The sequence below is a fragment of the Arvicola amphibius genome, chromosome 1, assembly GCF_903992535.2.
Source record: "Arvicola amphibius chromosome 1, mArvAmp1.2, whole genome shotgun sequence".
NCBI classification, from domain to species: Eukaryota; Metazoa; Chordata; class Mammalia; order Rodentia; family Cricetidae; genus Arvicola; species Arvicola amphibius.
Genome location: NC_052047.1, coordinates 154993306 through 155009543, shown reverse-complemented (window position 1 = coordinate 155009543; position 16238 = coordinate 154993306). Strand labels below are relative to the sequence as shown.

General features: G+C 38.6%; 2 protein-coding genes across 2 annotated transcripts; both read right to left on the bottom strand.

Annotated features, from left to right (window-relative positions):
* Window positions 1–2844: 2844 nt before the first annotated feature.
* Window positions 2845–3786, bottom strand: LOC119823088 (olfactory receptor 5B3-like). Its single transcript, XM_038342879.1, has one exon. It carries the CDS (start codon window positions 3781–3783, stop codon window positions 2845–2847), a length of 939 nt encoding a protein of 312 aa, XP_038198807.1. The 5' UTR covers window positions 3784–3786.
* A 6464-nt stretch (window positions 3787–10250) lies between these two features.
* LOC119823429 (olfactory receptor 5B3-like) lies at window positions 10251–11189 on the bottom strand. The gene has a single exon (XM_038343443.1). The coding sequence runs from the start codon at window positions 11187–11189 to the stop codon at window positions 10251–10253; it is 939 nt and encodes a 312-aa protein (XP_038199371.1).
* Window positions 11190–16238: the final 5049 nt, after the last annotated feature.

Below are 16238 nucleotides of genomic sequence, written 5' to 3'. Positions count from 1 at the left end.
TAGGCAGAGGTCTTAGAACCCCATGTAAGAGGGAGAGGAAGGATTACAGGGGCCATAAGGGTAAAGGATACTTGAAGAACACAACCTACAGAATCAGCTGAGCAAGGTTCATAGGGGCTCACAAAGGTTGAAGTGGCAGTCACAGAGCCTACGTTGGTTTGCTCTAGGCCCTCTCAGTTCATACTGTGGTTGTTTGTGTAATCTGTTGGCCTGGTCTGTCATTTGGGCACCCTGTCCCTTTAAAAGACAAACCCTGACCACTGCCAACCTCCCCCTTCTGCCAAGGCAAGCAGCTCTCCCACCCTGTCTCTCTGTGTCTATCTGCCCTTCTTCTGGAGAGGCAACTTCTGCCTCTCTCTCTTCTTCCCCCTTCTCCCCTTTCCTCCTTCCCCTTTCTCTCCATAACACACTAAATAATCTCTATACCCAAACTCTCTCTGCATGGCCTTTCTATCTGTCTGTCTCCGAGGCCACAGGTGACCCGCAGCTGTACCTTTTGGGGCTAGCCTTGGGTCACCAGCATTATGAATGATAAGAGTTTGGCTCGGTGTCTTTGTGAAGACTCCTAACAGTGGAATTGGGGGTGTCTCTGATTTTCTTGTACATAAGGCTTGGGGGGGTTATACAGGAGGTGACAACTAGTATCCAGAAGGTTGACTCACCAGATGAATGACTCTCTGATAGGGCGCCCCACCTGGAAGAGCTGTGTAATTACTGACTGTAATGACCAGTTGCTCCTGTATATAATTTCTCTCATGTGTCACTTCATTTCTTCTGTAAGAACTGCAGTTCTTCACTAAGAAGAGCTATGGGTATGTTCCCACCGCTTGTGTGTTTATCTCATGCATATAATCCATCAATTGGGTACACATATAGTTGTAAAGGGTCAGGAAGATGATTTATGCTTAATCTGTATAATTTTGGTGAATATAAATGATACTAGAATATTTTTCATTACTCAAACTTATATAGAAAAAACAATAGTGTTCTCATTCACAAAGATAGCTAATTTTAGACTTCAGAACACATTCAAACCAATCTGGTTGGCCCTGAGATGAATATTTGGATGCCACTAGAGACAAATACACGAGGTCACTTTCCCAGGTGTTCGTTGCTGACTCAAAGTCTGAGCTTGAGGCAACTTTAGTAGAAATAACTTTTTCAGCAATTAACTTTTTTTGCCCTAGTCCCAGCCTCAGTTTGTTACAGGCTCACGGTTCAACAAACTGTTTACTTTTAGGCTATGTGCTTGGCCTAGCATTACTCAAAATGACCTCCCTGGCCGGAGAAAAACTACGTGATTTATGTGTTATGAGACTGGGTCTGAAAATGTAGCATCTAATTGTCCAGAGTTTGACTGTGTGAGGAGCAGCAGTGAAGAAGGAGGCTGCTGTAGAGAGCTATGTAGAGGAGCAAGAGATTTTCAAAGAGAATTGTTTTCAAGATGAAGTAAAAGTGAAAGTCACCATCAGAAAGTATCTGTCTTTCCTTATTTTCCCTTCAGATAGAAAAAGTCTAGTTCCTGCTGCATTCATGGAATTTCATGGAGAGCCAGCATGCCCTGGTGCTGACTGGAGGCTGCCTTCCTCCTCAGTTAGCAATGCTTTTGCCTGCTTATGAGACCCCTTTACTCCTACTCGGCTGCCTTGTTTAGCCTTGATACAAGGGTTTAAGTCTAGTCTTATTGCATCTTGTTATGTCATGTATGGTTGATATCACTGGAAGGACTGCTCTTTTCTGAAGGGAAAGCGAGGAACAGTATATCTGGGAGAGAAGGGAGGTGGGGGGATCTAGAAGGGAGGGAGGATGGAAATATACTTTAGATTTCTATTGCTCAACAAAATACACCAAAAATATGGACACATGTATTTAAACCGGCATCACTTGGAGGTATTAGTGTAGTTATTCAACTAAGAAACAACAATTGTAAGTGATATTTCAATACCCTAATGAACTATCTTAACTTATTTTCATTGGACAGATGTGTCAGAGGATAAAGCACTTGCCATGCAAACATGAGAACAAGAGTCAGAATTCACATAAATGCTAGGGAAGCATAGAGGTCCATTTGTAATACCAGCACTGAGACCATAAGGGCACATCTGTAATACCAACACTGAGACCATAGGGGCACATTTGTAATAATAGCACTGAGACCATAGAAGCACATTGTAATACCAGCACTGAGACCATAGGGGAATATCTGCAATACCAGCACTCAGAAGATAGAAGTAGGATTCCAGAAAAAGGTAACTAGCTAGACTGACTATTCTGCCAGGTCTGTGTTCATTTGCCTGTCACAATGAATTATGTGGAGAACCATTGAGAAATAAGCCCATCCTCTAGTCTCCACATGTGTACTATCATCCACAATATGCCCACAGATATGCAAACATGCATACATAAAAACATACACACAACATAGAGATGCAAAAATATACCCAAACAAAAACACCCAAAAAGGAGTGTTCCATTTATGTCTCAATACTTTTCTGTTCTTGTAATGTGTGCCCATGTGGGTCACAAACAGACGCTTCTTCTCATGGGCTTTTCTTTGCCTCTTGTTTTACAGGTATGTTAGCAGTAGCATATAGAAATGATAAATAAGCACTATGATCTATGAGTGTTTAGAAAAATATAGCCCACATATATTAAAATTCCCTTTAGCCATTCTAAAGCAGGTATTACATTTACATCATTGCTTCCCTTTTCTAAGTTATGAACATATTTGAAAGGAGAAGGGTATTCTACTTAACATCAGGGTAGACTGGATATGTCACTAGGTATCTGGAGAAGACCTGAGAGCCCTTAAGCTGCATTACAGCACACCACTAAACACTAAGCTCAAAAGCCTAGAGAATATTTTGTCTTCTCTACAACTTTCTTGAATGCATTTTTCACCTCTTTGTTCCTCAGGCTGTAGACTACAGGGTTTAGCATGGGGATGACCATGGTGTAGAACACAGACACAATCTTGTCAGTGTCCATGGAGTGGCTGGAGCTGGGCTGTAAGTACATGAAAATAAGTGTCCCATAGAAAATGGAGACAGCAATAAAATGAGAAACACAGGTGGACATAGCTTTTTGGTATCCTGCAGCTGAGCGCATCTTGAAGATGGTGATAAAGATGAATGTGTAGGATATCAAAATAACAACAAGTGCAGAACAGATAACAAAACTTGCCCCATAAAGAAGAACCATCTCACTGATCTTTCTATCAGAGCAAGAGAGAACCATGACTGCTGGAACATCACAGAAAAAGTGATGGACCACATTGGACTTACAGAAGTAGAGCCTAAACGTGTCCCCAGTGTGGATGGAGGAATTCAGGAAACCACCAGCGTAGCAGGCTACAGTCAGACATGCACACACAGTTGGAGTCATTGTGGTGGTGTAGTGCAGGGGTTTGCACACTGCGGCATAGCGATCAAAGGCCATTGCAGCCAAGAGAAAATTCTCTGCTGTAGCAAAGACTACAAATAAGAACATCTGAGCAGCACAAGTACTGTAGGAAATGACTTGGTTTCCTACAAAAAGTCCAGCAACAACTGTTGGAGTGACTGCTGAGGAGTAAAAGATGTCCACCAGAGACAAGTTACCAAGAAAAATATACATGGGAGTGTGGAGTCGAGAGTCCCAGAGAATCAACACAATCATCCCTAAGTTTCCAACCATGTTAATGAAGTAGATGAGAGTGAACACGATAAAGAGAGGAGCCTGCAATTCTGGTGCATTGGTTAGTCCTAGAAGGATGAACTCTGTAACCTCTGTCTTGTTCTCCATCAGTGTTATTTGGGAATCAGGAGACGCCCTGTAGCAAAGAGAAATAAGGAGAGTTTATTAAGTATAAAGGATATTACTAAGCAACTGATGTATCTTCATACAAAAGTCATGGTTTATTTCATTATAACAAGAATATGTGTTTCAAACTTTTTTTATAACTAGGGCCAATGAGATGAGTCATGGAGTTAAAGTGCTTGCCATGAAGTCTGATAGTCTAAATTCAATACTCAGGTCTTACAATGTGAAAACAAAGAACCAAGCCTCAAAAGATGTCCACTGGCCTCCACACAGTGACTGAGAAACACATACTCACACACCTTATACACAGACAGACACACACTCACACTCACACACATACACACAATCCCAACAAAAAAAAATGGAAGATTCTGTACAATTAAAGCATAAGGTAAATGATAAATTTCTGCCAAAAGGACTTAGATCAATTGAATGAAATATTTTTAGAGGCCATCACTTCAGTTTGAGGTCTTACATATTTCTGGGCTGATACTTTGGAAAGTCAATGATTACCCAACATAACATTTCTGAAGATTGTAGATCATCAAGATCACCATTTCCCATCCCTACACATTTACAAACTTCTGTGTGAACTGTGTTAAGGACAGTTCTCTGGACACTTCTACACATTTACTCCCATATTTCTTACCAAATTTGAACAGTGGCTACTTCTCTTAAATTTCAGAACACCAAATGCCAAGTATTAAATACATTGACAAAACTCATTTACAGACCAAGTGTTGGTCCCAGAGAAAAAGCGGTTATCAAGTTCAGTGGTGTAACTTAAGATTAAGTCAAGTTGCAGTTCATAGCTAGCCATTGTCTTTCCTGGATCACTTCAATCTTAAAGTTTTTTCCAGTAAACTAACTAATAGAGAGATATACACATTACAGATCTAGTAAGATGATCAGGGAAGAAGGGGCTTCTAGAAGCACATTGATAATTATAATAAAGGAAAAAAAGGTCCAGGTAGCATCAGGTAGAAAACTTTGGCTCTGGGGAGAATTGCATGCCAGACTTACTTTTGCAGCCAAAGAACCACTGGCTGACCCTGTCTCCTAAACCAGAACTTCTGTATCTACAAAATGATGGTGGTAATGTGCTCAGTGTTGAGGTATTGTTTTCTAAATCGAATGAGAAAGTTTATTTTTTTAATGAACAAGACACTAACATCTAGCAGAGCTGCATGATTCCTAGCTATGCAGTCATCACTGTCATGGTCATTGTCGTCACCATCATCATCGTCGTCACCATCATCATCATCACCAGGTATTAGAATGGAACTCTGCTCTTCTTGAGATCTGAGAAAAGTTTCTGGAAACATATAGGGTATCAAGTGTGGATGAATGGAAATCTCATTCCCAAACTTCCTTTTTTTATAATCAATCAGTGGGTCTTAGGTGACCCCAATCACTCATGCTCTGCTTGTTGGATTCATTGTTTTATGGAATCCATATGAGCCACTCTTTTGTTTAATATTTTTTACATATCTCTATTTCAGCTTTAGGAAATTTTCCTTCTTTTGCTGAGGATGCCATAATTTGATTAAAGCACAAACTTTTCCAAAAGTTGACAGTTCATGGTTTGTGCATTATATTTAGAATCATGACTTTTTTTAGTGAAAAATTTATTTTTGATATTTTTGATGGAATCTTTTCTAATATAAACATAATATATTTAAAATGGTTTGTTGGAATTTTTAAGCTCTAGTCAAGAATCTATCTACTACCAACTACTACTTCATCTTAGGTTTCTTCTAACCCTTTCAGAAGCTCACTTGATAAGCCTAGCAAATAGGACTTTCTGCAGACCTTAACACACACAACCACATATACATGCTAGGTGCTACAAAATACCACAAGTGCCTAATGAATAAGTATGTATGTGATTTCTTGTGTGTATAATTGTGCTTGTATGAGAATAAAACATATTACCACTTTTGATTTACCATTCATTGTTTGTGAAATTTAGTGATATTCTAGCTTTTTACAACTAGTTTCAAGAGTGGTGATCCATATATAAGTACTTAAATCTTTACAAAAAGTTGTTTTACCCAAAGGTTCAGGCTCTTGAACTCTAGGCTCAAATGACTCACAGTGGTCCTGCTAATACTACTTTTGTGTGAACTGGACTTTTCACTAAAAGTGAATGGTGAATATAGAAGCTTACCTTGCTCCTTGAGCAAGAGTTAACAGTCAGGTCTGAACAGTGTGCTTGCAATGAGAAGTCCTTCCATGGAGTTATGCATGGTATCATCAGGGGGGCTCTCTGGCAGGGAACAATCAAAAGGTGTTGAACTTTCTAAAGCAGTAAAAAACAGAAAAAAAAAACCACTCAAACGCCCCAGCCATGAGATTAGCATGCATTCCCTGTGTCCTGAGAGAGCTCTCTTACTTCCTCTTTACTTGTAAAAGAAAGACTATAACATTGCTTCTCCCATATAATCCATAGACTTGTGTCTGTAGAGCGCAAGTGGAGGAAGGTGCACAGAAGAGCTTGCTAACTGGTTATTTCTCCCAGGTTGCTCAGTACAGGTTTTATCTTGGATGTTTTCCTCAACCATTGTTGAAGATTCCAGGGAAATCTCCAGTTCAAAAGAAAAGCAGTGTGTGGAAGGAAATATCAACATTTAGAGGACTGAATGTTAACCAAAGTGGTCAGCTTGCCATCTGGCTCCTGTAACGTAGATCACCAGGATTAACTTCAAAGGGTAGTGCTCATGAGCTAGCCAGGCATTATGGAGACACTGAGCTCTCTGGAGATGCTCCCCTTGAGGGTACCTGTAGGTCCTTATTTCACCTTTATAAGGAAAAAGCAATTAAACTCTTGCTGAATCTAAGATACATGGTTTAAATCTACCATACATTTTTATCACCCTTTTTATTTCCTTTATTCTCAAGTTAATGTATAATTTATAAACACCAATAAATAAATGATTTAGCATACATCCTTCACAATTTGCTCAAAGGTATATAGATGTTACTACTCCCATGATTATCCTTCATTAATTTTATAAAAGCTCTTGCAGACTCTGCTATTCTCTCATATAGTAGACCTTCAAAACACCAAACCCTTTGTGTCCATATAATTTACCTTTGTGACACCAGCTTTAACCAGTCCCTTGGGAATTGTAATCACTGCTTTTGATCCCTTTTACTTAGATTTTTACACTTGAGGTCCATTTGCATATTTGCCTTATTGGTCATAGAACCTTTTCTAATGTGCATTTACATTGTATTAAAAGCTGTTGGTACATTGTTTACCCTTCAGTTTAGCAACACACACTGTTCTGATTATGATTGGTTTGTTTCCTTGTGATTTGTGACAGGGCCTCCCTATAGCCCAGACCACCCTTAGCCTTCTCAGTGCTGGAATTAAAGACAGGCACAACCTTGCTCAGCTATTTCCACTGTTTGCTGACTGCAAACAAAGACAGCCTGACTTCTATTTTCCTAAAGTTTTTTTTTTTAATGATCACTGACAATACTAGGAAATACTTTACAGCCTATTCTGTGAAGTCAACATTTCCTGAAACCAATGCTGGACAAAACATCAAAGAAAGAAAATTACAGACAATATCTCTCTTGAACACACACACACATGAACGCATGTGTGTGTGTTCGTGTGTGTGTGTGAATAGTTTAAAAATGTTACAAACTATTATTATTACTATGACATTCCAGGAATGAAAAGGTACTTCCCTACATGAAAGTTAACCACAGAATAAAACAAATTATTATAATGAAGATAAAATAAAAATGAATGTTTTGCTAAACTGACTAAGCACTTGTCAAAGTTTTCTTTCATGATAAATATAGCTAGGGCTAAACATGAAATTCATAATATGTGCAATACTCAGGAGGGAAAGTACAGAAACCTCTCATGTAATATCAAGCTCAAAGAAGATACTTCGTTTTCATTAGCTTTGCAGAAATGTATCAGAAGGTTGTACCAGAACAACAGTCAGGAAAACTAAATTGAAACAATTATATGATACTGACAAAATGAAAATGTATATATTTTAAGATAATTTGATCTTATAGCTTAACTTTTGGTGATTAAAAGACATTAGCTAAAAATCCTTAAAACATGTAAGATTCGAGAACATCTCCATCTTAGTGTGCTAGCAGGAAAGAATACAAAAAGGGAATTGTTCCACTGACAGCAAAAGTCCTCTAGTTCCTATCTATGTGACATTTTTATTCCATATTTCCTTTCTCATTAATAGCCAATGAACAATTATGGAATTTCTTTATTTTTGTTTAGTGAAGATGAATGAATAAATCCATCAACAGGCAATCACAACTCTCACGTTTCTAAGCAACCAGAAGAGGACGTTACAAATGGGAACAGATGAATTCAGTGCATTGCTGGGTTAGAGCCAGATATTAATATAAGTTTGTTTTTTAGCTTAACATCATCAGGATTGTGAGATACAAAAATAAGTATAGCTTTGTGCGTACACATGTAAATATGCACACTAAACTAGAGACCTTTGCATGTGTTCAATTCATAAAATCTTTCCCTATAAAGAACATATGACTACAGCTCAACAATGCTGAAGGGTCAATTGCTGGTTTTTTTTTTTTTTTTTTTTTTAGTCTACAAGTGCCACACAGAAATCATCTAAGATTCCCCTCTTAATAGTCAAAAAAAGAGATGATTCACTTGAAATGGGAGTTTTAGAAAATAATTCAAGTAGCCCACAAATGGAGCCTGCAATTGTAGTGTGAGAATAAAGATGAAAATGTCTAAAACACTCTGAAAATAGTCTGTGCCGCTACATGTCTACATATAATAAAATCTGTTTATTAGGTTTTATACATGGTTATCACGCTTCATCAGTGGTCTGAACAGTTTATGATACAGTTGGACTCAAGTGCTTTAATTTATTAATTCATTTAGCAAATATGTATGGAGTATCTATAGTAGATCAAAATTCTATTCGGGTACCATGAAATAGTGTGTAATTAAAACAGATCAAGCTGATCCTCTTGTTTAGATTTAGATTGCAGCTGAGGTACTGATGAGCACAGCAAAACAAGGCAGAGTGGAAGGACAGTGTACATGGGAAAAAAGTGACTGTCTTATAAAGGAGTCAGATTCTCAGTCTCTTTACAGAGAGACCTGAATGTAGTCAAGGAAACTTCCATCCAAGGAAGCAACAAGTTCAAGCATCCTGAGGTGGAGCCATTCTTGTAGTTGAGAAGAACATTAAGGAGATCAGTGTGAGTGGAGTGAGGGGACAGATTGTATGAGTGACAAGAGATGGTACAACTATGTTAGGATAAATGAGCATCACTAGCACTCAGAAGACTTTGCAGAGGGAAATCCTGGGAAACATGAATGTGCCAGGGCACTTTCAAAGCAGTGAAAATGTGGATAATCATGGACAATAAATTAACAATGCCTTTATTTTCAGTACATTTTCATTATATTCTCCATATTTTCCCTTTGAAATGTATAATGCAAAATTAAGCCTCTATAAAATGTCCTAGACACACAGGAATATTCGTTCATTTAAGATACCTTATCTCTCAATAAAATATACCAAGAATGGGAGTATATTTCTACATCACTAGTAGCACTTGGAGTGATACCTCAATTAAACAGAAACAACCATAAAATGGTATTCTCTTCTCACAATAACTTATTTAAATTGTTTTTGGAAACAAACAGTGCACAGGGAAATGACCTAACTGATAAAACAAATGTCATGCTAAAACGAAGACCACAGTTTAGATTCTCAGAACCCACATAAATGCTACCAGGGAGTGAGGGCCATCTATAATCGCAACACTTGTAAGGCGGAAACAGGGAATTACCAGAGGAAACTAGCTATCTAGACTAGTTGGTAGAAGAGATCTTGGTTTAATTAAAAGATTCTTAATCAATAAGGTAGACAGTCAGCCATTGATGAAGACTCCCAGTGTCAACTGTAAGCTTCTACACACACACACACACACACACACAAACACACACACACAAGCACATACAAAATTGAACACACATGCACTCATACACACATGAACATTAAATGTATATGCATGCAGAGCATGGATGAACACACACGTGAAAGAGAACACTTGTAGGATGCCATTCTACTATAGTTATATTTCCACACCTATATGTTTGTGCCCATGTGGGTCACAAACAGACACTTCTTCTCATGGGCTTTTCTTTGCCTCTTGTTTTATAAGTATGTTAGCAGTGGCATATAGAAATGATAAATGAACACTATGATCTATGAGTGTTTAGAAAAATATAGCCCACATATATTAAAATTCCCTTTAGCCGTTCTAAAGCAGGTATTGCATTTACATCAATGCTTCCCTTTTCTAAGTTATGAACATATTTGAAAGGAGAAGGGTATTCTACTTAACATCAGGGTAGACTGGATATGTCACTAGGTATCTGGAGAAGACCTGAGAGCCCTGAAGCTGTAAGCTCAAAAGCCTAGGGAATATTTTGTCTTCTCTACAACTTTCTTGAATGCATTTTTCACCTCTTTGTTCCTCAGGCTATAGACTAGAGGATTCAGCATGGGAATGACCATGGTGTAGAACACAGACACAGTTTTGTCGGTGTCCATGGAGTGGCTGGAGCTGGGCTGTAAGTACATGAAAATAAGTGTCCCATAGAAAATGGAGACGGCTGTGAAGTGAGAAACACAGGTGGACATAGCTTTTTGGTATCCTGCAGCTGAGCGCATCTTGAAGATGGTGATGAAGATGAATGTGTAGGATACTAAGATCAGGAAGAGTGCAGAACAGATAACAAAACTTGCCCCATATACAAGCACCATCTCGCTGACACGTCTATCAGAGCAGGAGAGAACCATGACTGCTGGAACATCACAGAAAAAGTGATGAACCACATTGGACCCACAGAAGGAGAGCCTGAATGTGTCCCCAGTGTGGATGGAGGAATTCAGGAAACCACCAACATAGCACACCATGGTCAGACATATACACACAGTTGGAGTCATTGTGGTGGTGTAGTGGAGGGGTTTGCACACTGCGGCATAGCGATCAAAGGCCATTGCAGCCAAAAGGAAATCTTCTGTGGTGACAAAGGCTGCAAATATGAACATCTGAGCAACACAAGCATTGTAAGAAACATTTTTCTTTCCTTTAAGAAGTCCAGCAACAACAGTTGGAGTGACAGCTGAGGAGTAAAAGATGTCTACCAGGGAGAGGTTGGCAAGGAAGCAGTACATGGGAGTGTGGAGTCGAGAGTCCCAGAGAATCAGCACAATCATTCCTAAGTTTCCAACCACATTGATGAAATAGATAAGGCTGATTATGATAAACAATGGGATCTGCAGTTCTGGGGCATTGGTTAGCCCTAGGAGAATGAACTCTGTTGCCTCTGTCCTGTTCTTCATCAGTGTTTTTGGGAATCAGGGGATGCCCTGTAGTGAAGATAATGTAGAGAGGTTGTCAAGATATTAAAATATCTTTGTACTACTGCCAGGAATTATTTCATTATTAAAAAACACATGGATTCTTAATGTCTAGGGCCAGTGAGATGGTGCACTGGGTAAACAGACATCTCTCAAGACTGACAACTTGAGTACAATCCTCAGATTCCACAGTGAAAGGGAGAGGGTAGCAACACATGAAAAATATCCTCTGTCAATTGCATAAGTGCCACAGCATGCATGCACCTACACACATATGTCATAAACATAGTAACACTAGAAATCACAATATTAGAAATGGACAAGGTCTCACTATGGACTTGTGGGTGGCCTGGAACTCATGAAGATCCAGCTGACCCCAGTCTCCTAGAAATCAGCATCCTTCTGCCTCCTGTGTTCTGTGATTAAAGGTGTGCTTCATCATATCCATCAATGATTGAATACTTTATATCAGCATCTAGAGGAATTTAAACAGTTTAATAAAGCATTGTCAAAGTTTACCGCCCCGATATTTAAGTCTTACATATTTGTGAACTAATATTTTGAAATTTAATTGCATTCAATACTTATTTTTATATGTGTATTTGTATGTCTATGTGTGGGGAAGTGCATGTGAATGCAAGTGCTCGTGGAATTCAGAATCTTCAGTTCCTCTGGAGCTGGAGTTATAGGTGGTTATGAACCACTTGATGTGGGCGCTGGTGACAGAACTCAAGTCCTCTGCAAGGGGTCATTTTTCCAGCACCACATTGAAAATCTAATGGACTGTCCAATGTGATGTTTGTGAAAGTAATATATCAATTATATTATCTTTTCCCATCCTCAAGCTTTGGCATACTCCATGTGTGAATGTGCCATGAACTACCCTGTGGACATGTTTGCATATATTTTCTTTGATTTCTCAAAAAAATTAAATATCAGGTACTTTTTCTTAGATGACATATCAGCAGTGACTGAATATTATAATATTGTTGAAAAATAAATTAATGTGCAAGCCAAACTTTGATCCCAGACAAAATGATTATCAAGTTCAATGGTTTAAACTAAATTTAAATCAAGTTGCAATTCATAATGAGTATTGTCTTTGCTTGATCACCTCAATTGTAGGGTTTTCCCCCAGCAAACTCAGTGAGAGACACATGCAAAACATCTATTGAGATGACTGGAATCAGCGAGGGCTTCTACTAAGATAGAGATAATTATAGCAATAAGGGTAGAGTATGTGGCAGCACAAGGAAGAGAACTTTGGTTTGGGAGAGAATTACATTCGAGCCTTAACTTGCAACTCAAGAACCACTGGTCCTAGCCCAACTCTCCCAAGCCAGATTTTCTACAACTACAAAATAAAGATGATAATGTGCTCAATGTTGAGGTATTACTATCTAAATTAAATGAGAAATGTATTTTTTAAGTGAGCAAAACACTGATGTCTAGCAGAGGGGCATGATTGGTAGCTATGTCACCATCATCATCATCACCGTCATGATCATCATCACCAGGTTTTAGAATGGAACTTTTGTCCTTCGTGTGATTTGAAAAAACGCTTGTAGCAATGTGTAGGGCATGAGGTGCAGATGAGAGGTCTGGAAATCTCATTCCCCAAATTTCCTTTCTACACTCTCAGCTCAGTGTTTCTTTATGTGAACCCCAGTACCCAATATGACTGTTTTATGTATTCCTTTTAATTTTTTCTTTTTTTGCTTAATATTTTCTTTTATATGTGTATTTCAGCTTGAGTACATTCTTTCCTTTGCTTAGGGTTGCCGTGACTTGATTGAAACACATACATCATCAAAAGCTGAAAGTTCATAGATCGTGAGCTATATTTAAGTTCATGAATTGTTTAAGAGAAAAGTCTATGTTTGAAGCTTTTGTTTGAATCTTTTCTAATGTAAATACAATACTCTAAAATCTCTTTTTTAGAATATCAAGTTTGTAGAGATGTATCTGTCCTCTAACAACAAGAGCTTCTTATTGTTGTTCATCTCCTTCCCGTTTCAGCAACTCACCAGAGCTGCATGCAAGACTTGACAGAACAATCACTTCTGAATATATTAGATGCTACAACATATAATGTGGTATTGGTTTATGTGTAACTTGTGAACATACAAGCATGGTTGTATATTTTTTCTGAGTTAACTAGGAAAATAGGGATATTTAATGTATTTGACTTTACAAAGCAATTTGCCTTACAGTTTGACACATTATAAAGAACACATCATAGTTCTCTGCGGTGGCGAGCACCTCAGTGGAGACAACACATGTACAGCTGGCATTTGGCATGGCACCTCAAGGGTTGAAGGCCCTGATCTTTATGACTCAGTCTCCTTTTCTTCTTCATAGAGGGCATGAGGTCCTTGTGCTCTCAGATAAGCACTGGGGAAAACAGGAATGTTAAAAACACAGGGTTGTCTGCTCCATGGAGTATATATATACCCGTTTTCCACCCAGAATGCTGGGGATGTATTACTTAATATTCTGGTGCCCTGTACTGTCTGTAGGGCCAGGCCACCCCCCTAGGTCTCCCAAATTATTATGTTTATTCTACATTATTCCTTCCTGGGGCTTTATCTCTTATTTATTTATAAAAAGAAAACATACCATCTTTATTTTATTTTACATGCCAATCCCAATTCCCACTCCTTCCTCTCCTCCTATACCTCCATTTACCCCCTGATCCAACCACCCCATCCACTCCTCAGAGAGGGTAAGGCACATTACTTTGGGAAAGGCCCAAGGCCCTCCTTACTATGTCTAGGTTGAGCAAGGTATCCATCCAAAGAGAATAGGTTCCAAAAAGCCAGTACAAACAGTAGGGATAAATCATGGTGCCACTGCCAGTGGCCCCTCAGTCTGCCCAGCCACACAACTGTCACCCACATTCAAAGGGTCTAGTTTGGACGTATGCTGGTTCCTTGAAATGAAGGTCAGGTCTTTTGTTTATTCATTTATAATCCTTTTAAGACTAAAGATTAATCATTTTACCTTACTCTTTTAATCTCCAAAACAAAGTTGGTACTAGAGAGATGAGTCAGTGTTTAAGATCACTGAGCACTCTTACAAATAACCTAAGGGCAAATCCCATCACATGCATGCCAGATCATAGTCATCTGTAACTTCAGTTCTAATTGGGTCCAATGACTTTCTCTGGTCTTGACCAGCACTGGACATATGTGGTGTACAGACATACACACAGGCAAACTACCCATATAAATAAAAATAAATATTCAAAAATAAGTCTCCAATTATAAATCAATATATAACAAATAATATCAAAATATTATGGGTTTCTACAGGAGATTATGGGATTTGGGTAGGATTCACTAAAATGATTATTAACTCTTTTTATCTTAAGTTATAGCCCTTTCTTTAGTGTAAAGACATATTATTTTAATTTATATTAAGTTCCAGTGAGAGATCAGAATATAGCAAATAAAATCAAATTATTACCTGATCAGCCAGCACCTCATCTCTACTGTTTCTCTAGGATTATTAGAAAGCAGGACACTGATATTTCATAAGCACCATTCAGCTCTCCAGTGACAAAACTTCAATGTTCGCAAGACAGATCTAACTCTGTGTCTTAGAAAAGGGTTCAGACCCTTGAACTCTGTGCTCAAATAACTCACAGAGGTCCTGTTAATACTACTTTTTGTGTGAGCTGGACTTTTCACTAAAAGTGGGTGGTGATATTGAAGCTTACCTTGCTCCTTGAGCAAGAGTGACAGTCAGTTCTGAACAGTGTGCAATGAGAAGTCCTTCCATGGAGTTATGCATGGTATCATCAGGGGGGCTCTCTGGCAGGGAACAATCAAAAGGTGTTGAACTTTCTAAAGCAGCAAAAAAACAGAAAAAAGACACTCAAACACCCCAGCCATGAGATTAGCATGCATTCCCTGTGTCCTGAGAGAGCTCTCTTACTTCCTCTTTACTTGTAAAAGAAAGACTATAACATTGCTTCTCCCATATAATCCATAGACTTGTGTCTGCAGAGCGCAAGTGGAGGAAGGTGCACAGAAGAGCTTGCTAACTGGTTATTTCTCCCAGGTTGCTCAGTACAGGTTTTATCTTGGATGTTTTCCTCAACCATTGTTGAAGATTACTGGGAAATCTCTGGGTCAGAGGACAGCCAGTGTGTATATGTGAATACCAATATTCAGATCACTGAATGATGACCAAAGGTGGCCAATGTGCAGTCTGGTCTTCTAAACTAATGCATGTAAACTAGTTGGGCTTTATTGATTCATTGAACTCCCTGGGGATGGTCCCCATTAAGGCATCTCTAGGTCCTCATTTCACCTTCCTAAGAAAGAAACACTCCCAGCTGAGACCAACTAGAGGATTTAAGTGTATCTATATATATTTATATCACCCATTGTTTCTTCTTTTTTAATTGATGTATAATTTAGAACCAATAATAAATAACATTTTAGTATGTAGAGTATTCCGTTTTGTGGAAGATGTATTCATGTTATCCGACCATTATTATCCTTCCCACGTGTTTTCACAGTTGTCATGATCTTCTACCTGCTTGCCCTGGAAAATACTAAACTCTTTTTGTCCACACAATTTAATCTTTTTTGCAATGGTTTTAAATAGACCGTAGGATATGGAATCATTGGTTCTAGTCCTTTCACTTAGGATATATTTGTGGTCTGTTTGTATTTTGCCTTACTAATGGAAGAATCTTTTTTTGTAATGAAGTTGTATTTCATGATATAAACTTTATGCATGGTTCCTCCCATACATCAATTAAGGAAACTGCATTGTTTTTATTGTGGTGTGTGTGTGTGTGTGTGTGTGTGTGTGGTGTGTCTTGTCACATTGTCTCTTTATGGCCCAGACCATCTTTAGCCCTTTAGGTGCTGGAAATATAGACATTACCTTTTTTTTTTTTTTTTTTTGGTTTTTCGAGACAGGGTTTCCCTGTAGTTTCTAGAGCCTGTCCTGGAACTAGCTCTTGTAGACCAGGCTGGCCTCAAACTCAGAGATCCGCCTGCCTCTGCCTCCTGA